The following is a 20,854-nucleotide window of genomic DNA, read 5'->3' on the forward strand; positions in this document are numbered from 1 at the left end:
CCGCACGGTGACACCGGCTCTGGGGATGCACAACCGTGGGTGGAGACACGACAAACTCCCTGGGGCACACGCCCAGCAGGTCAGACCCAAAGGGCTGCGGCACACGGCACTGCCCCCCCCCCCCCCCGCGCAAGCTGCCCCCGAGCCTCAGGGAGACGTGTGAACACGGCCCCGAAACCTTCGGTTTGACACGGAATGGCAACCAGACTGAGCCTGCACGTGTGCCCTGCACCAACGTGTGCACACACAGGAACGTGTGCGTGTGCATCTGTGCACCATGTACACACACACACACCCCAGGCACCAACGTGTGCACACGTACCACACACAGGCACCAACGTGTGCACACACAAGAATGTGTGCGCGTGCATCTGTGCACCATGTACACACACACACCCCCCAGGCACCAACATGTGCACACGTACAACACATAGGCACCAACATGTGCACGTGCATCTGTGCACCGTGTGTACACACACACACACACGTACGTCCCCGCTGGCTTCATGGGTGGGACGGAACCGTCACTGGCACCAGCTGGGAAACTGAGGCACGGCCCCGACCCCTCCCCCCACCGTATCTGGTCCGGAAGGCGGGACACGGGTCCTTTAAGGGCCAAGGAGTGGCAGAGGCAGCGGCCAATGGGGAGTGAGCCCCGCCCCGCGGGCCGGCCGGGCCAATGGGCGGCGGGGGCAGGCCGGGGGGCGGGCTCAGCATGGCGGCCGCGGCGCTGCGCGGGGCTCGGGGCTTGGCCCGGGGCTGGGGGCAGGTACCGCGCGGGACCCGGACTCCTGGGTCCTATTCGGGGGGGGTGGGGCCGGACTCCTGGGTCCCGTCCCGGCTGCGGGGTAGATGGGGGAGGGGCTGGGAGCCGGACTCCTGGGTCCCGTCCCGGCTGCGGGGTAGATGGGGGAGGGGCTGGGAGCCGGACTCCTGGGTCCCGTCCCGGCTGTGGGGTAGCTGGGGGGGAAGGGCTGGGAGCCGGACTCCTGGGTCCTGTCCCGGCTGCGGGGTAGATGGGGGAGGGGCTGGGAGCCGGACTCCTGGGTCCTGTCCCGGCTGCGGGGTAGATGGGGGAGATGCTGGGAGCCGGACTCCTGGGTCCTGTCCCGGCTGTGGGGTAGATGCGGGGCTGGGAGCCGGACTCCTGGGTCCTGTCCCGGCTGCGGGGTAGATGGGGGCTGGGAGCCGGACTCCTGGGTCCTGTCCCGGCTGCGGGGTAGATGGGGGCTGGGAGCCGGACTCCTGGGTCCTGTCCCGGCTGCGGGATAGATGCGGGGCTGGGAGCCCAGTACCTGGGGCGATGGCCTCGCACCCCCAGCCTGCACCTCCTGGTGACCGTGGGAGCAGTGATCCGGCGAAGGCGCCGCTCCGAACCCGCGGCTCCCGGGGCAGGGCTCAGCTCCAGCGCTGCTGTGTGGACGCTCCCCGCAGCGAGGGAAGGGGGTTCTCCGGCCGCGCCGCGACCCCCCTGCGAGGGGCAGCAGGTCGCTGGGTGCAGGAGCTCTTTCCCCACCGGGCTGCGTCTGCGCGGGGATGGGGTACCCGAGGGCAGGGCTGAGCCCCCAGCGATGGCCCTGGGCTGCTGCTCGCCACTCCCCCAGCTCCGGCACAGCAGCGCCTGCAGCTCCGCGCCCCTCCGGGCCTGCCTGGGGCGGCTGGCGAGCGCCAGTGTGGCACGGCCCTTTGCTCTCCCGCGGCCCGTTAGGTTTGGCCTGGGCAGGACGTGCCTTCGGCTCCGTGCCACTCGCCGAGCTGGGCCCCGCCGTGCTCCCACCCCGCTCCCAGCTCAGTGCGGAGCAGCTCCCGGCCCGGATCCTGGGGTTTGTGCTGCTGGCCTCAGCTCCGTCTCGCTAGCCGTGGGGTGGCCGAGCAGGGTGGGAGGCGGGGGGGCTGGGCCCTCCACAGCTGTGTCTGTGGGGCTGCGCTGTTCCTGGGGCGGGGGTGCGCAGGGCAGGGGTACACCTGGCAGTGCCCCGGCCCCTGAGCTGATGCCCCTCCACCCCAGAGATGCTACGTGGCTGCCGGGGGGCAGGACGGGGAGGTGCAGAAGGCTCAGCGGGCAGCCGAGGCCAGTGAGGAGCCAGGCCAGCGGCCCCCGACCATCTTCAGCAAGATCATCGACCGCACCATCCGGGCCGACATCCTCTACGAAGACGACAAGGTGATCCCCTGCGCCTCATTCAGGAAGGTCCTGTGCTGCCCTGCAGCCGGGCCTGCCCCCCCGCTGAGCTGGGGGCCACGCTGCTCCCTGCCCTGGGCACACCTTGCTGAGGCCTTGCCCGCTTGGCTCTCAGCATGGCAGGTGGGGCTGAGGGGAGGATGCCGTGACCTGGGGCTGGGAGATCAGCTCCCTCGGAGCCCTTGGGCCGGGAAGGCCAGGTCCTGGGGTGAGGCAGGGGCAGGCCCAGGTCTCTGCCATAGAATCATAGAATATCAAGGTTGGCAGGGACCCCAGGAGGTATCTAGTCCAACCCCCTGCTCAAAGCAGGACCAATCCCCAACTAAATCATCCCAGCCAGGGCTTTGTCAAGCCGGGCCTTAAAAACCTCTAAGGAAGGAGACTCCACCACCTCCCTAGGTAACGCATTCCAGTGTTTCACCACCCTCCTAGTGAAAAAGTGTTTCCTAATATCCAACCTGGACCTCCCCCACTGCAACTTGAGACCATTACTCCTTGTTCTGTCATCTGCCACCACTGAGAACAGTCTAGATCCATCCTCTTTGGAACCCCCTTTCAGGGAGTTGAAAGCAGCTATCAAATCCCCCCTCATTCTTCTCTTCTGGAGACTAAACAATCCCAGTTCCCTCAGCCTCTCCTCATAAGTCATGTGCTCCAGACCCCTAATCATTTTTGTTGCCCTCCACTGGACTCTTTCCAATTTTTCAACAGCCTTCTTGTAGTGTGGGGCCCAAAACTGGACACAGTATTCCAGGTGTGGCCTCACCAATGTTGAATAGAGGGGAATGATCACATCCCTCCATCTGCTGGCAATGCCCCTACTTATACAGCCCAAAATGCCGTTCGCCTTCTTGGCAACAAGGGCACACTGCTGACTCATATCCAGCTTCTCGTCCACTGTAACCCCTAGGTCCTTTTCTGCAGAACTGCTGCCTAGCCACTCGGTCCCTAGTCTGTAGCAGTGCATGGGATTCTTCCGTCCTAAGTGCAGGACTCTGCACTTGTCCTTGTTGAACCTCATCAGGTTTCTTTTGGCCCAATCCTCTAATTTGTCTCGGTCCCTCTGTATGCACAGGGGGCTCTGAGCCCTGCCCTGCTCCTGGGGCAGCACCTGCCAGCCCCTTCACAGCTCGGCTCCTGGCTAGGGCAGGGGGACTCCAGCTGGGCCCTCCCCTTTGCTGGGAACAGGCTGCCAGGGGTAGCGGAAGTCAGCCTGGCTGGGTTGGGTGATGGCTGAGGGGTGAGTGCCCAGAGCCCCCCGAACTCGCCCGTGTGCTTCCCCCCCCAGAGCTCCCTGGCCCAGCCCCCTTGCGTCCCTGCAGCCCTGGGTTTAGTTTCACAGTGCAGAGGGCAAACGCTCTGGCACTTGGCATGGACCCAACCCAGTGGGGTGTGGAGCAGGGCTGGGGGTGATGTGACCCCTGGAGGCATTGTGGGGAGGGGGAGGGCTATGAGCTGCAGGGGGAGGGGACAGTGGGGGGCGGGGAGGGGCAGTGACCCTGCAGTCCCAGCCCTGGCCGAGCTGGTGCTTGCCCCCCAGTGGGCGGTGGGTGCCCTGGCAGCAGTGCTCACGGTGCTCTCCCCGCAGTGCCTCGCCTTCCGGGACGTGGCCCCACAGGCCCCCGTGCATTTCCTGGTGATCCCCAAGCACCCCATCACCAGGCTGAGCCGCGTGGCCGCGGGGGACGCAGAGGTGAGCAGAGCGACTGGACAGGACCCTTCCCCGAGGTGCCTCTGTCCCGGCTGGGGTGGGGCAGAGAGCGCAGCCCAGGGAACAGCGAGGGTCATGGGGAGCTGAGTGCTGGGCACAGGAAGGGGGCTGGACAGCCCCATGTGCTGTCTGGAGAGGGTGCTGGCACCAGAACCACGGGGCGGGGGCCGTTGGCTCCAGCCCTGGTATGGACTGGCTCTGACCTTGGGGTGCCCCCTGCCTGGCTGTCGGTGAGGCCCTGGGGTGCCCCGGGCTGGGTGTGAAGGTGGGTGCTCTGGGGGAGGTTCAGGGGTGCGGCGCTCTAGGTCCTCGGGGAGGGGTTCTGAGGGTGCTGCCCTGGGTGCCCATTTCCCCCCTCAACCTGCCCCTCTGCTCACGCCCAGCTCCTGGGGCACCTGCTGGTGGTGGCCAGTCAGACGGCGAAGGTGGAGGGGCTGGTGGATGGCTACCGAGTGGGTGAGTTGCTGGGACCCCCTGCACTGGGGAGCGCCCGGCTGCCTGCCCTGCCCTAGGGGTTTCCCTGGCGCTCGCCAGCATCGCCCGCTGCCAGCCAAGCTGTGACCCTGCCCCAGACGTGTGAGAGCCACTGGTGCCCCCCAGCACTTCCCTGCTTTGCTGCCCTGGAGCGTCATCTCCCCATCGCGCCCATGGGCTGGGGCCCTGCATGCGCCCTCCCCCCCCCCCATGGCCTCAGCGCGTGTTGTACCCCCCACCACTGCCCTAGCACCCTGCTCTGGGTGGAGGGGGCCGGCCTGCCCACAGGGGGCTGGCCCCACCCCACTCACCCGGCCCATAGGGGGCCAGCCCTGTCCTGCCCTCTCACCATGCCACGCCTGTAGGGGACCGGACACCGCCCCACCCACCAGCCCCCATGCCACACCTGTAGGGGGATGGCCCTGCCCCACTCGCCCCAGACCACTTGCCCCACCCTGCCTGCAGGGTCCAGCCCCACCCTCGTGCCACCCCACTCGCCCTGCCCATGGGGCCAGCCCCGCCCCCTCGCCCCGCCTGGCACACTCACCCCGTTTCTCTGCCTTTCAGTGATCAACGACGGGAAGCGGGGGTCTCAGTCCGTCTACCACCTGCACTTGCACGTGCTGGGCGGGCGTCAGATGGGCTGGCCCCCAGGCTGAGCTGCAGCGACGGACGCAGCGCCAGCCCCGCTGGGCAAACCAACTCCTCAATTAAAGCGCTGTGAGAGAGCCCGTGTGACTGCTCGCCCGTCTGTCCCGGTGCCCGTCCCCCGGCTGTCTGGGGCTCACACTGGGCAGGGGGGTCGGCCTCCCGCCCCGCAGGAAGAGGCTGCGCTGGGGGAGGGGAGCACACGATGCCCAGGGCAGAGGAGTGGGGGGAGGGGAGGAGGTAGCGTGTGATGCCCAGGCTGGGGGGAAATGAGGGGATCATGTGATGCCCGGGGATGGGGCGTGTGATGCCCGGCGGGGAGTGAGGGGGGAGCATGTGATACCTAGGCCGGGGAGGAATGGGGGGGACTGTGTGATGCATGGGCTGTGGGGCTGCGGCTGCCTGTCCATCCTAGTCTGTCCAGGCTCTGGTCCTGCAGTGTCTGGGCGCCTCGCCAGGGCGGGAAGCCACATGAATCATAGAATATCAGGGTTGGAAGGGACCTCCCCCGCCCCGCCCAGTCCTTGCAGGGACTGGCGCAGGAACCCTAACCCGGACGGGCCCTCCTGAGTGCGGCACCCTCTGGAATCGTCACCTCGGCCCGGTGTCTCTGTTACCCCAGGGGCTCAGCCCTGCCGGTCTCAGCCAATGTGGGCTAGAACACGTGACAGCGAGTCGCTGGGCATGCGGCTACGGCATACGACACCCTAGCCAGAGTATCACGGCATCAGCCAATAGTGCCTCACTCTGCCATAGACCGGGGCTAGCCCCATAGTGCATTCCCCAGTCCAGGACCTGGGTTTAGACGCTGAGGAGGTGTGTGACCAGCTGGGCACATGTCAGTCTCTGTGGGGCTCTTCTCTCTAGTCAGGCAGCCTCACACTTCAGTGGGCGGTGCTAGTGATCTGTCCTCTTGTGCCCGGCTGCTGTCAGATGCCATGCTGTCCTCTTGGCACTTGTGCCTGCCAGTGCCTGGTGTGAATGGCTCATCAGCCTTCAGTACCCACATCTGGGTGAACTGTTGCTGTCTCTGGATTCAGTCTCTGGTGCGGGCAGCGTCTGGCACCATCCCATCGTGCTGTTCCCCTTCACTCCTGCTGCCCGGCGCACCGGACTCCCCATTCCTGTCCTCATTTGCATCCCTTGTTCCCCATGTGGTCTGTGCAAGGTGAGCTGTCACAGGGAGTGCAGGATAGCGGTGGAGAACTGTGACCCCTCCTCTTCCAGCCTCCGTAGGCTGCCCGACTGCCTGTCCTCACAGGGCGAGTCCAGACCCTAAATGACTTACATTGTCGACACTAACAGTCCTCCTGCAGCTATCCCATAATGCCCCATTCCCTGCGACAGTGACCGCTCTGGGTACAGTTTTGCACTCCACTACCCAAGGGTCAGAAACCAGAAACCCCCCTCCCCCCCAAATTTAAAACCTGTGTTTTTCATCTGTCTTTTCCTGGTTGCCTGCCTTGAGAGCACCCCCAGCAGCTCCCCCATGAGTGCACCTGACCACGCCGGCTCCATGCACGGATGCGCCTGCCTGGAGCAGACAGGAAGTGTTGCTCTCCAGGCCCTGTGGGGAGTAGAGGCTGAGCGAGCTCAGCCATTGACCAGTCATAGCGATGTGGGCGTCCAGGGGCACGTTGCACGGGGGCTGCAGGCAAAGGGGTCTGAGCGGGATCAGCGTGGAAGCAAAGGAGCGCAGGTGTCTAGGGGTGGCTGCCTCGTTCTTCCTCTGTGGCAGGACACGTGCCCACGCCGCTCTGCAGTCAGTTCAGCTGGCACCATTGCGGCAAGCAGGCGTGACGGGGGGTTCACGGCTCTGTGTCAGCAGCTCATCGGGCCCAACATACTCACTGCACCTAACACAGTGGGGTTCTGAGAGGCATGTCCGATCCCAGTATATGTGATGTGTGCGGGGTGGGTACAAAGGGTTATAGGCGTGTTTTTGGCAAGCCATGCACCAGCCCGGTCTGCCTGAGACAAAGGAATGTCTGAGCAGCCTGGCCGTCCGGCAGAGACAAGGGAGGTACATTTACATGTAAGGTAAGCCAAGCAGGGGAGAAGACAGCACGGCAGCTGCCCCAGCAGGAGAGAGGGATTTTGTCTGGTTTTACATAGCAAAGACAACGTTTTGGAGGGTTACTGGCCACCGCAGGGAGAGCGTTGTGGGGAGATTGGGGGTTAGGAGGTGGTAGTGTCCCTGCAAACAGTAACTGGGTGCTGGAAGTTGGGGTGACCTGCAGGCTTGTGTGTGGCTGTTGGGGGCCAGCTGTGAGCACAGCAGCGTAGCACTGAAGGCCCTAGAGCGGCAGGGCAGGCAGTGACAGCCCCTCCCTGGCCTGGATTGAGCCCCAAACGTCACAACAGCCGGGGGCATACGGGGCCCAGGCAGCTTCGGGACGCCAGCTGGAGCTGTGCCTTTGTGCCCCTCAGGCTGTGGACAATAGCGCCCGTGTGTAGTGCCATTGCCGTTTGCGGGGTGCGCTCTGGGGCGAGACGGGCTGGTACAAAACAGGGCTGTGTGTGCCGTCTGTTCCCCCAGTGCTGCCAATCTCTGCGCTTTGCTCTGTGCGTTGCTGGGGGTCACAGCGGTGGGGCAGGAGACAATGACCCTGCACGCTCACATGACAACGGCCCCCGCAGTGGATTTTCCAGCTCACCGATGAGCTGGGAGCTAGCCGGGGTCGCAGGCTCCCATGGGGCAATCCCCGCTGCATTGCCAATGCAGCTCGTTCTGCTGTCCCTGGGCTGGGGTGAGCGCGGCACACAGCTCCGGGACTGGGGCCTTTCACAGCCACCGCTCCTCATCCCACGCCTGCACTGCGATGTGATCCCAACAGTCAGTGCCTGTTTCTTGGGCTACACCCTCTGCAGCTGCTCTGGGAACACCACCAAGCTCCAATTGTTTTTGCTGTCTCTGTCATCAAACGGCCCTCGAAGAAATCCAGGAGAGTCGTGCGGCCTGTGCTTGCAACGTTCCCGGGAAAAGTGCAGAGCTCTGCAGGCTCCATGCTTCTGTCGCAGCTGGCAGGGACTGAAAAGCACCCCGTGGGATTTTTTAAAAACGATGGGTGTTGTGAGAGGCTACCGGTGTGGTGCTTCTGCTTTCTCCTGTTGATATCACTCGGCTGCGTGCTTGTGTTCCCTCTGTGTGCTGCCCCAGCTCTGCGCAGATAGCTGACACAGCAGACCCGACGAGAATCCCCAATAACCACAGAGTCTACTAAGATACAAAGGCACCTCGGCCAGGTTTATTGCGATCTCGGACACAATTGCAGTTCCCCGTAGATTACTTAGTCTACCGGGCATACTACTAATAGATGCCTCTTGGCAAGGACCCGGCTCAGTGGCGGGACTTTCCACTGCCCCCGTGGCCGGACAAAGACACCACCCCAGGGACACATTCTTATACACAGGTACAAACAAGTTACACATCACTCCTGACGTATTGAGGTGCAACCCCTCTACGTAGCAAGGTACAACCCCTCTATGCAGTAAGGTGCCGCCTCGCATCTTGTACCTGTTGGTTCGATCAAAACAACTCTATCCATCATTTTACCCTTTTGCCCCTGTCATTGGGATGGGTCGGCCTGTTCCATGTTATCTGTGGAATGTTCCTGTATGGTATGTCTTGGTACCATGTTTATACTTTAACTATGCTAAATGAATATATATTTCTGCAACATCAGCCCTTTCCTTGCCAACTTCTGTGAGCAGGGCCTGCCTTTTGCTCACAGCTTAACTTTGCTTTCTATGCTAGCAAAGCCTTGACCATTACTTTAGTTTGGTTCAGGCCTCATACTGGGCCTTCATTAGGCCTTTACTATGTTGCCTTCACTTACTACATTCCCCCACTTTTTGTCTTTTTAAGGGGAGGATGTTTACTCATCGTCCCGGAAAAGCATAATGCATGGACTGAAGATAACCCAGTGGGCTAAACACCGTTAGGTGGTTACCTTATTTTACCATTCATACACTCATGCCCCATCTGTCTGTTTAGTCTGCACATTCCCTCGTACGACTGGCAGACAGATTTTATTATCCAATTAGTTTTTTTAATCCCATATGGTGGGCCTGGGAATGTTAGGCCCGGGACCATGACTGAGGAATGTAGTATTATGATTGAGCTTTAGAGGCACTCCCAAATAATTAATATATATGAATTATATGGATATGGCATATATATTTGGAGTGTGTATGTGCATATATGTATAGTATGTATGTGTACATATGACACCACCTTATATCCAAGCATAACTATGTTTTTCCAGTTTGGTGTTGTACTTTGGTCTTTTTACTTTGGTAACACTGATAGAAACACACTCCTATTAGGGCAATTCCAGTTATCACCTTTCTCATCATTAGTAGTAGGCTGATTGTTTTAAAATACTGGATAGGGATTGTGATAGTGTGTCCCACAGTGCTATGTATATGAGAAGAAAAACAGAAATTTGGAGTAGTGACACTACCACTGAGGCCTTTGTATATAAATATATTGTAATTAGTTACTACTCAGTATTGTCCATTCATGTTATAGGTTACCCTTACTGCTAGTTGTCACCCTCTGGTTAGCTTCATTGGGCAGGAAATAGAAGTGGCTAGCTTCTCTGTTCCATTGGTTGCACGGCTCTGCGATACACCAGTAGTTGACATAGATCCAGTTGTTTCTTATGGATGCTGTCTTCCAGATAACCTACTGAATGGACAGTAACCAATTTATCAAATAGTGCTGTGTCAGGATGTAGTATTGGTACCCAGACACTGAACAAGATTGTTTTGAATAACATGTGCCTCAGTTAAGATGCAGTGTCACTGACCCAAATTACGACAGGTACTAACAGGCAATTTGTTTACCCAATTTGTAGTTACTGTGTAACTTTTTGTTTGTTTACCACTTTGTTTTTTTCTTGCCTTCATGTTGTTTGCTGCCATTCATTTGTTGATTTTTACATGTGTGTTGGTTAAACAGTTTAGCAAGGTTATGCATATTGTAAATGTTGTACAGCAATAATACAGTACAGCAATAAGACAACAGTACAACAGTACAGCAATAATACAGTTGTTTTTACACAGTAACCAAGTTGAAATTAAATATGGCTTATCCTGGTCCAGCTAGTGGTTTTTAGCTGATTGTTAACTTAATTGTCCATATATGGTAGATCGAGATGTATTTGACCAGTCTCTTATTTATAAAGCACTTCATTTTTCTGTTCTTGATGCTTGGCAGTTTCTTCACTGTGTGCTGATATCATCTGGTGTCTTCAGGGTGTGATTTTTTTGGTGTCTTTGGTCTGTGGGATGCAACTTAAACAGCTGGTTAGTTAACATAATAAAGGATTTTTGCTTGTTTCTTTTTTGTTTTTGTTTTCAGTAACTCAAACTTAATACATAGTTTAACTTAGTTTGTTTACAATGTAATAAAAACAAGGTAATAGGGACCGAGCCTTTTATAACACAAGCTATACTTTTGCAATTGTTGTATAGACATTCATTTTCATTTGAAGTGCATTACTAATATTTTTATACGAAATGTAATGCTTAATGGCTAAAATAAATGCTCACAATCTTCCATGAGAAGGTGTATTGCTTTCCCTTGCTGAACAATTTGTTTCAGCAAAGGAGTTAACAGAATTTTTACCAAGCTTTTTAGAGTTAATTTGCTTGTGATACCAATTTCACTTTTGTTAACTGTTTAGAAGCACAACTTTAACAATCACTGTTGTTAAAGTTAAACCAAAATAAATTTTAATTACAATACTTTGAGGGTATTTGAGGGTATACTTTTATGATGCTTTGTTATGTTTGGGAGCCAAAGGTGGAAACCTGTTGAAAACATGGAAACCTGTTGAAATTGCTTGATTAGCTTTATGCATAAATTGTTATTTTAAAACATTTTGGTTATGACATTCTTATAACTATATTTAAAAGTGCAAACAAGTTTATAAAAAGCCCAAAAAAGAAATTAACATTTTGTTAATATTACTTTTACCTTAATGTTGAGGTTTCCCCTTACATTTTTTCTTTGAATAACAAATAAAAAAAAATCTTAAAAAACAAAACAAAACTGTGATTGATAAGAAAATATTTTTTGTTTGCAATTGCATTATTTGTTGAGGCAGAAATATATGGAAATATATGTACATATATTTGTAACTGAAACCTTTTTGAACTTTGCACAAAAAATTGGTGCTAATAATGATTATACCCCAACCATGATCTTAAAATAGTGTGGTACCACAGATATATACATTTTTAAAGGGGTATAAAATTGACTTTTGTTGCAACAAAATAAAAATAATAAAAAATAGTCACGTGACACACACAACATACAACACAAAACAACACACATGACATACAGACAAACTTACAATTAACAACAAATGGCGCCAGAATTCTATTTATAACTATACAAAATAAGGCAAAAAAAAATAAAAATAAAAATAAAAAGGGTTAAACATTTGAATAACCAAATTATTTTTTTATTTAAAACTTGGAACATAAATTGGTAAAAAAAAATATATTACTATTTGTTAAATGTATTGTATTAATTTGGTAACAAGGAATTTTGCATTACTTTATATTTAACATTATTTTAAAACTCTGCTATATGGAAATAAAAAACGCCCATGTTTTGAATATTAGTGAGTGGTTAGGATTAGAAGCAGAGTGTGCATTTCTGTTGCTTGGCAACCATATCTTAAAGAAAGTTAGGAATAATTCAAGCTGTTGCATTCCTGAATGGTTAAAATACTTAATTTACTGGATTTATTTAAAGTAAAGTTTTTACCTTGTTTTCTTTTTGTTTCTTGTTTTATTCTGTTTTCAATTGCTGTATATTTTGGAGGTTTCTGTAAAAACTATAACTTTTAACTTTTTAAAACAAAGAGAGAGAGCAGAATTGAGGAAAGGTGGGGGAGAGGGGGGGTTTGAAGAGCAACCTCGGAAGGTAGTGAGACCTGAGCCAAGAGAGATTAACTCTATCAAGATATTTGAAAGTACAGGCAGCAGCAGCAAGTTTAGCAAACGAAGAAAGCATATAAAGGACCAAACTTAACCGGTATGTAAAAATATTTGAGAAAGAATGTTCTATTTTCAGAAATGAGCGTGGAGTGTGGTTCCGTGGGTCAAAGCAGTTGGGAACCTGCACAGTTAGGAACCGCGCCCCTGTTTTTTTATCCTGGCTTTGAGAGGAGAATGGGGGTAGTTACCTGCTCTTGTAAAACTTGAATTTGTTCCCCCAATGTCTGTTGCTTTTGTGTGCATGGCAGATGGATGGCGGGAGTGCCCTTTTTTGCTGCAGTTAACTGGTTTTGGGCAATGCCATGTGTTAATGCATCAATTCTAGGTGTTAATCCATTTAATTTTGTTTTTTTACTTTGAAATGCTTTTTTATTCACTCCCCTGCGATCGAGTCGCAGCTCCTGTCTCCTAATGTGCTCTGTGAACTGTTCCATATTTTCTGTCATTTGATTTACCAATTCTGTGAAAGTATTATGTGCTGCTCTTTCCTTCTGTGCACTTACTTGTCCCGTTCCGACAGGCACCAGTCTAGGTCTCAGTTTAAGTTTAACTGGAACCTGGCTTTTATCATAAGGTAGTGGTTGCAATGCAGTGGACCCTGTTTCATATTTTAATTTTACTAGGACCACATTTTTCCACTTCTGTCCCCATTCTTCAGGCACAGGGTAGCTACCTGAAGCCTGCTGTTTACGACTAATATTTATTACAGGGGACGGCACTTTTTGCTTTTGCAGGTTTTCTACAGCTGTTTCCAATTTTTTATTTTTCTGCTTCACTTGCTCGAGCATATCATGAGTTTGGCCCGCCTGTTGCTGTGCTAACAGAGCTTGGGCTTTCCAGTGCTCAACTGCCCGGGTTACCTCTTCTACTCCTCCTGTTTTTTCTGTGACTTGTTTGGCCAGCATTCCAACATGCTGTCTGAGCCGTCTCACTACCAGAGACATGAGTTGCAAAATTCTTGCTTTTTTACTCTTATTACTGTTTCTCAGAGCCTCGGTTTCTACCATCGCTCTACATAAGCCAGTCCATGTTTCCCCACTCTCTTTTTTAAATTCATATGGACCCCCCTTACTGGCAATCCAGCGGGTCCAACAGTTATCAAACTCTGTGGGGATTATAAGGGAGGGGATAAGGGGGTTCCCTAGCTCGAGGTTTACTGCCATGTTAGATAGCGATTCCTACAACGGCAGTTTTGCTTACTCACCAGATCAGCGGTCGGGGTCACCAGTGTTGTGAGAGGCTACCGGTGTGGTGCTTCTGCTTTCTCCTGTTGATATCACTCGGCTGCGTGCTTGTGTTCCCTCTGTGTGCTGCCCCAGCTCTGCGCAGATAGCTGACACAGCAGACCCGACGAGAATCCCCAATAACCACAGAGTCTACTAAGATACAAAGGCACCTCGGCCAGGTTTATTGCGATCTCGGACACAATTGCAGTTCCCCGTAGATTACTTAGTCTACCGGGCATACTACTAATAGATGCCTCTTGGCAAGGACCCGGCTCAGTGGCGGGACTTTCCACTGCCCCCGTGGCCGGACAAAGACACCACCCCAGGGACACATTCTTATACACAGGTACAAACAAGTTACACATCACTCCTGACGTATTGAGGTGCAACCCCTCTACGTAGCAAGGTACAACCCCTCTATGCAGTAAGGTGCCGCCTCGCATCTTGTACCTGTTGGTTCGATCAAAACAACTCTATCCATCATTTTACCCTTTTGCCCCTGTCATTGGGATGGGTCGGCCTGTTCCATGTTATCTGTGGAATGTTCCTGTATGGTATGTCTTGGTACCATGTTTATACTTTAACTATGCTAAATGAATATATATTTCTGCAACATCAGCCCTTTCCTTGCCAACTTCTGTGAGCAGGGCCTGCCTTTTGCTCACAGCTTAACTTTGCTTTCTATCTAGCAAAGCCTTGACCATTACTTTAGTTTGGTTCAGGCCTCATACTGGGCCTTCATTAGGCCTTTACTATGTTGCCTTCACTTACTACAATGGGAAATAGATTGCATTATGGGATGGAGAAAGTTGCATGCTGGGAACTTGAGCGTAGCTCCCAGAGAGCCTTAGGTGAGTCATTACTGTCCCATTGCACTGGGTGGTGGCAAGTGGCACCCTGCAATGGCTGCCCATGGTGCACCGCACGTCACACTGACACAGACACTCCTGGTGAGTTCGCACAGTGCTGGCATGGGAACGCCGGAGCCATCTACAAATGTAGGCAGCTGTGCGCCGACGTATCTTGCATTGACCACAGTATGTCGTGTAGACGTGGCCGCTGAAAGGTTCCAGGCAAGTGTTCGGTCACCGGGCAAGAGGGCAGCTCTGGGACTTTCGGCCCATAACGATTCATTCCACGAGCAGCAGATTTGAGAACATTTTGATTCCATCTCATCGGCTTGTTTCACCTGCTGTTTCCATCTCTCAGTGGAACCTTTGAGGTCTCCATTGCAGAGTCAGAATTCATAGGCAGGTCAAATGCGATACCAGTGGGCAAGGAAGGGTGAGAACCTCGTAGCCTCCTTCTGTGTCCAGTTATAGGCATAGACCTTATGGCGAGTTTCTTCTGGCCAGGTTCTCAGTAGAGTTCAGCTCGGCGGGCCTGGGGGCGGCGTGGGGCTGTGCTGGAGGTTTCAATGTGATCATAGAGCCGCAACCTTCTGCATAAATTCTATTCAAACTCTGCCTCTTGGTCATGATGGAGCGTATGGGGGAAGCCAACATCACTGAAGCTCTTGTCTGCCACGTCTTGTCTGACTTGGAGAAACCTAGTGACGCGATACCCTGACTAACGTACCCAGACCCTCCCTTGTGTCTGTTCTGTGAGTGGAGCTCTGGGAACTGCCGAGGTTTCTTTTGCTTGACACATGTACAGACTCCACTGATATAATGACCGATGGCCCTTTTCATCTGTGGCCAATAAAACCACCCTCTTGTGCGACTGATTCCCTGCTGGGCCCCTGATCTTCCCCCCCCCCCTCCCCACACACTCACACCCCTCTCTGTCTTTTCTATTGGTCGGGTAAGACCAGTTGATGTTGTAACTTGGGTTTCCTATGAGGTTTTCCATCTATATCCAGAGGCAACTGTGACCTTGCATGCGCCGGGGCCGAGAGCTCCCCGAATGTCTTCTCATGGGCCAGGCTTCAGGGTGCAGTTAATGCCCTTGTCTGCGTTTCCTGCTGCTGAGGGCTGGCAGCAGTAGCCGCTACCAGGATACGGTCCCCACGAACACTGCACCACCGCTGCAGGGCTCACGGGGGCCTCTAACTGCGAGGGGTACGAGGGGGTCCCTAGGGCGCGGATCCCATCCCGGGGGGTTCTGACGCCCCCCCTGGCAGGGCGGGGCACTGGGTGGACTCTGGCTCTGATCCCCTCTGGCTGTTCCCATGATCTGGGGGGGCACCATGGGGACAAGTTGCTGTGCCAGGGTGGGGGCGTCTGCTGGCTGGGAGCTGTGGGTGAGGGGCAGAGGCTGAGGCCTGGAGTCCCAGGCTCTCAGGAGGGGAACGCCCGCCAGGGTGAATGCCTCCTTCCTCCCCTACCATGGGGTGAGCCGGGCCACAGACCTGCACAGAGGCAGGGCCGGCTTCAGGCACCAGCCCTCCAAGCATGTGCTTGGGGCGGCACCTGGAGGGGGGCAGCGCTCACCCGGGGAGAGCGGGGCTGTGGCCGGGCTCCCACCCTCCCCTGCCGCGCTCCCTGCGGGGGGTGGTGGGAGGCTTTTTTGCCTGGGGCGGCAAAAAAGCCAGAGCCGGCCCTGCACAGAGGGCTGGGAGCAGCTTCCCACCCACTGCAAAGAACCCAGATCCGCTCCTCAACAGCTGCAGCTGCCCCCGCACCCTGGGCCGGGGCCGGTGGGGGCTGCGACGCCAGGCCAGGTTGGGGAGGGAAGCGCACGATGCCCGGGAGGGGAGGGGAGGGGAGGGGGTAATACCCAGCCCAGGTGGCGGCTGCTATTACCACGGGTGACGCCATCACCGGCTCGTTTGGTCCCTGCCCTGTGCCGGCAGGGCGCTGGCAGGAAAACCAAACCGGTGATGTGTGCGAGCTGTGAGCTGAGGCCTATAACTGCCCCTGGCCCAGAGCCCCGAGCAGAGGACTCCGAGCGAGAGGTAAGTTCAGTGCAACATGGTATTGCCTCAGGCCGACCTGCAGTGTCCTGTTCTTCGCACCCGGCTGCCCCAGCCCTGGGCTCCTCTGTCCTGCCCCCCAGCCCCCAGCTGCCCCAGCCCTGCCAGTGCCCCTCTGTCCTGCCCCCCAGCCCCTAGCCACCCCAGCCCTGCCAGTGCCCCTCTGTCCTGCCCCACAGCCCCCGGTGGCCCCAGCCCTGGGCTCTTCTCTCCTGAGCACCGTTGGCCAGGCGTGGTATGTTGGCTGCAGTAATGAGGCTGCATCCTGTGTCCTTGGGAACCAGCCTCGTGCTCTTGGTGCAGGAGGCACCGAGCCTCAGTTTCTCAATAAGGCCTCAAAGCTGCCAGGCTGGGTCAGAGTGCAGGGCTGGGGCAGGGGTGGGCGGCAGAGCCATGTGCTGCTGATTGGAGCTGAGGGGATCACCCTGGAGAAAGGGCAGGTCCAAGCCAATCCGTGTGGCAGCTGCCCAGGGAGCCTCCGCCAGGTGTTGAGCTGCTCCGTGTCAAGCTGTGCTGCGCCGAGCCGTGCCGTGCTGTGCCATGCTGTGCCGAACTGTGCCGTGCTATGCTCTACTGTGCCGAGCCGTGCTCTGCCATGCTGCACCGTGCCGTGCCATGCCGAGCCGTGCTGTGCTCTACTGCACCGAGCTGTGCCGTGCTGTGCCATGCTGGCTCTGCTGCGCCGTGCCGTGCTATGCCATGCTGTGCCGAGCTGTGCCGTGCCATGCCGTGCTGTGCCAAACTGTGCCGTGCTGTGCTCTACTGCGCCGTGCCATGCTGTGCCAAACTGTGCCGTGCTGTGCTCTTCTGCGCCAAGCTGTGCCGTGCCATGCTGTGCTGTGCTGTGCTGTGCTGTGCCGAACTGTGCCGTGCTATGCTCTACTGTGCCGAGCCGTGCTCTGCCATGCTGCACCGTGCTGTGCCATGCTGTGCCGACCTGTGCCGTGCTGAATCAAGCTCTGCCTGGCCATGCAGAGCCATGTTGTGTCAAACAAAATTAATCAAGATGGTTACGTCCCAGGCAGACTGTGAGGAGTTACAAAAGGATCTCACAAAACTGGGTGACTGGGCAACAAAATGGCAGATGAAATTCAATGTTGATAAATGGAAAGTAATGCACATTGGAAAACATAATCCCAACTATACGTATAAAATGATGGGGTCTAAATTAGCTGTTACCACTCAAGAAAGGGATCTTGGAGTCCTTGCGGATAGTTCTCTGAAAACATCCACTCAATGTGCAGTGGCCGGCAAAAAACCGAACAGAATGTTGGGAATCATTAGTAAAGGGATTGATAATAGGACAGAAAATATCATGTTGCCTCTATGTAAATCCCTGGTATGCCCACAACTTGAATACTGCGTGCAGATGTGGTCACCCCATCCCCACTCCTCCCTCTCCCTCCCAGAGCTTCCTGCGTGCTGCAAAACAGTTGGTCACGGTGGGTGGGAGGCCCTGGGAGGGAGGAGGGGGAAACTGCCTGCCAGTGGGTTCTGGGCACCCACTAATTTTTTTCTATGGATGCTCCAGCGCTGGGACTGGCCTGTGCGTGTCCCTGTTAAATGCCCAGTGCAGGACATGAGTGACGTAACAAGTGGCCCTGGTGGTGATACTGGGAAACTGGAGTGTCTAAGGGAATTGCTTGTGTGACGTGTGGTTAGCCAGTGGGGTGAGACCGAAGTCCTCTCTGGCTGGTTTGGTGCCTTAGAGGTGGAGAAACCCCAGCCTTGGACTATGACTGCCCTGGTCTGAGTGATTTGTCCTGAGTTGATACTCTCAGGCTATGTCTTCACTACCCGCCTGGTAGGCGGGTAGAAATCGATCTCTCGGGGATCTAATTATCGCGTCTCGTCGGGACGCGACAATCGATCCCCAAATCGACGCTTGTACTCCACCAGCGCAGGTAAGAGTAAGCGCTGTCGACGGGGGAGCCGCGGAGGTCGATTTGCTACTGTCCTCACAGCGGGGTAAGTCGGCTCGGATACGTCAAATTCAGCTACGCTATTCCCGTAGCTGAATTTGCGTATCTTAAATCGACCCCCCGACCCCTCCGTAGTGAAGACGTAGCCTCAGAAGAGTCCCACCAGAGGCAGCATCGTTACAACTCATTTGCTCCTTTCCCCCTGCCCCACTGTGGCCCCAAGACTGGAGAATCTCTGTCCCCACCAGGACCCTGGGGACACACTGGGGAGTGAGAGCTCCTTCAGTCCCAAGGCACAAAAGAAAACTAAACTAGCGTGAGACAAGAAAACGTTGTACAAATACATTAGAAGCAAGAGGAAGACCAAGGTGTGATGTTATTGATATAATCTGGGACCATATAGATCATTGTTGCAACCAAGGTCCTGTAGTGGCATGCAAATCTTGTATAAAGGGGGTTAAATGGGGTGTCTAAGACAAGGTTATGGTTTACTGGTTATGATTATGCTGTCTATATGTGTGTGTCACTTTTGTAGTTGAAGTTATGAATATTGGCTCTATACTGTCTGTATGGCAAACTTATGCTATGCTTCTGGGTGACATCCCAGACAAGCTGAGATTATCTCTGCCTAGCCTGCTTGATGGCCCATTAAGGACCATCAGCTACACAATGGACCCATTGAGAGAAGGCAAATATGCCTTGAGACTCAGCAAAGTATGCAGGAACTTGCCCATGTGACTCCAGACTCCATTTTGCTGTAATTTTCCACAGTAAGAACAAAGAGGGGTTCTTACACCTGGAAAAGACTATATAAGGCTAATGCCTCATCTCCATCTTGTCTTCAATCCTGCTTCATACCTCTGGAGGAACTTTGCTACAAGCTGAAGCTCTGAACAAAGGACTGAGGACCCATCCCAGCGGGGGATGTATTCCAGAGACTTGATTTGAACCTGCAGTTTATTCTATCGCTGGTGCAAGCCTGAACCAAGAACTTTGCCATTACTGTATGTAATTGATTCCATTTAACCAATTCTAACTCTCATCTCTATCTTTTTCCTTTTATGAATAAACCTTTAGATTTTAGATTCTAAAGGATTGGCAACAGCGTGATTTGTGGGTAAGATCTGATTTGTATGTTGACCTGGGTCTGGGGCTTGGTCCTTTGGGATCAGGAGAACCTTTTTCTTTTACTGGGGTATTGGTTTTCATAACCATTTGTCCCCATAACGTGTGGCACTGGTGGTAATACTGGGAAACTGGAGTGTCTAAGGAGATTGCTTGTGAGACTTGCGGTTAGCCAGGGGGTGAGACCGAAGTCCTCCTAGTCTGGCTGGTTTGGTTTGCCTTAGATGTGGAAAAACCCCAGCCTTGGGCTGTAACTGCCCTGTTTGAGCAATTTGTCCTGAGTTGGCGCTCTCAGTTGGGTTCCGCCAGAACCGCATTGTCACACAAGGACAGGGCAGGCCCGTTACTCAATGAGGCGGAAACAATAACGGAAAATGTGGAAATGGCAGACGTGCAAAATGACTTCTTTGTTTTGGTTTTCACCAAAAAGTTTAGTAGCAGTTGGACATCTCACAGTGAATGCCAGTGAAAAGGAGGTAGCATCAGAGGCTAAAATAGGGAAAGGACAAGTTAAAAATTACTTAGACAAGTCACCAGGGCCTGATGAAATGCATCCTAGAATACTCAAGGAGCTGAGGAGATATCTGAGTCATTAGCGATTATCTTTGAAAAGTCATGGGAGACGGGAGAGATTCCAGAAGACTGGAAAAGGGCAAATCTAGTGCCCATCTATAAAAAGGGAAATAAGGACAATCCAGGGAATTACAGACCAGTCAGCTTAAATTCTGCACCCGGAAAGATAATGGATCAAATAATTAAGCAGTCGATTTGCAAACACCTAGACGATAATGAGAGGATAAGTAACAGTCAGCACGGATTTGTCAAGAACAAATTGTGTCAAACCAACCGAATAGTACGAGCAGCGGGTATCACAGGCTGGGAGAGGCTGAGCCTCCGCAAACAGCCAGGTGCAGCCTCACCCCCAGTCCTCCTCCTCCTTCCCGCTCTGTGAGCGGCTCTTCCCCTGTGCCATGGCCCCAGCTGGGGCTGGGTCTGCGTCTGCACTGCCCGGCCTCCTGGCGCTCCGGGGCTGGGTCTGTGTCTGCACTGCCCGGCCTCCTGGCGCTCCGGTGCTGGGTCTGCATCTGCACTGCCCGGCCTCCTGGCGCTCCGGGGCTGGGTCTGCGTCTGCACTGCCCGGCCTCCCTGCACTCCGGGGCTGGGTCTGCACTGCCTGGTCTCCCTGCACTCCGGGGCTGGGTGGGCTGGGGCTGCGCCACCTGCCCTCCAGACACTCTGGGGCTGGGTCTGCACTGCCTGGTCTCCTGGCGCTCCGGGGCTGGAGGCACTAGCCTGGGGTGGGGACCAGCAGCCACAGTGGGGGGGGGCTCAGGCAGGGGAGGGGAAGAAGGGGCGGGGCCTCGGGTGGAAGGGGCGGGACTGGGGGGCTAGTCTCCCCGAGCCAGTAGTTCACCCGCCGCCCATACCTGATAGCTTTCTTTGACAGGGTAACAAGCCCTGTGGAGGGGGCGGAAGTGGCAGACGTGTGTGTGACGTTGCACCCCATAAGGCTTTATGGGAATATGCTTATGAAGGTATCTATGACATAACTGGAATATGTTTTATGCTACATGTGCCATGTAACATACCTCTGTAAAGGTTATGATCTACTGAATCTATTCCTCCTATTTGTAT

General features: G+C 54.5%; 1 protein-coding gene and 1 long non-coding RNA gene across 2 annotated transcripts; one reads left to right on the plus strand and one right to left on the minus strand.

The window, feature by feature from the left end:
- The first annotated feature begins 627 nt into the window (after nucleotides 1-627).
- Nucleotides 628-5,098, plus strand: LOC101953894 (uncharacterized HIT-like protein Synpcc7942_1390). Its single transcript, XM_024114390.2, has 5 exons — nucleotides 628-769; nucleotides 2,009-2,164; nucleotides 3,771-3,875; nucleotides 4,277-4,349; nucleotides 4,935-5,098. Exons 1-5 carry the CDS (start codon nucleotides 680-682, stop codon nucleotides 5,024-5,026), a joined length of 516 nt encoding a protein of 171 aa, XP_023970158.2. The 5' UTR covers nucleotides 628-679; the 3' UTR covers nucleotides 5,027-5,098.
- Nucleotides 5,099-8,236: 3,138 nt separating this feature from the next.
- LOC135984169 (uncharacterized) lies at nucleotides 8,237-14,982 on the minus strand. The gene is made up of 2 exons (XR_010602065.1): nucleotides 11,800-14,982; nucleotides 8,237-10,835 (listed from the first exon to the last, which is right to left on the minus strand). It is a non-coding gene; the product is annotated as an uncharacterized LOC135984169 (long non-coding RNA).
- Nucleotides 14,983-20,854: the final 5,872 nt, after the last annotated feature.

Source organism: Chrysemys picta, chromosome 6, assembly GCF_011386835.1.
Source record: "Chrysemys picta bellii isolate R12L10 chromosome 6, ASM1138683v2, whole genome shotgun sequence".
In the NCBI taxonomy this organism is placed as follows: Eukaryota; Metazoa; Chordata; order Testudines; family Emydidae; genus Chrysemys; species Chrysemys picta.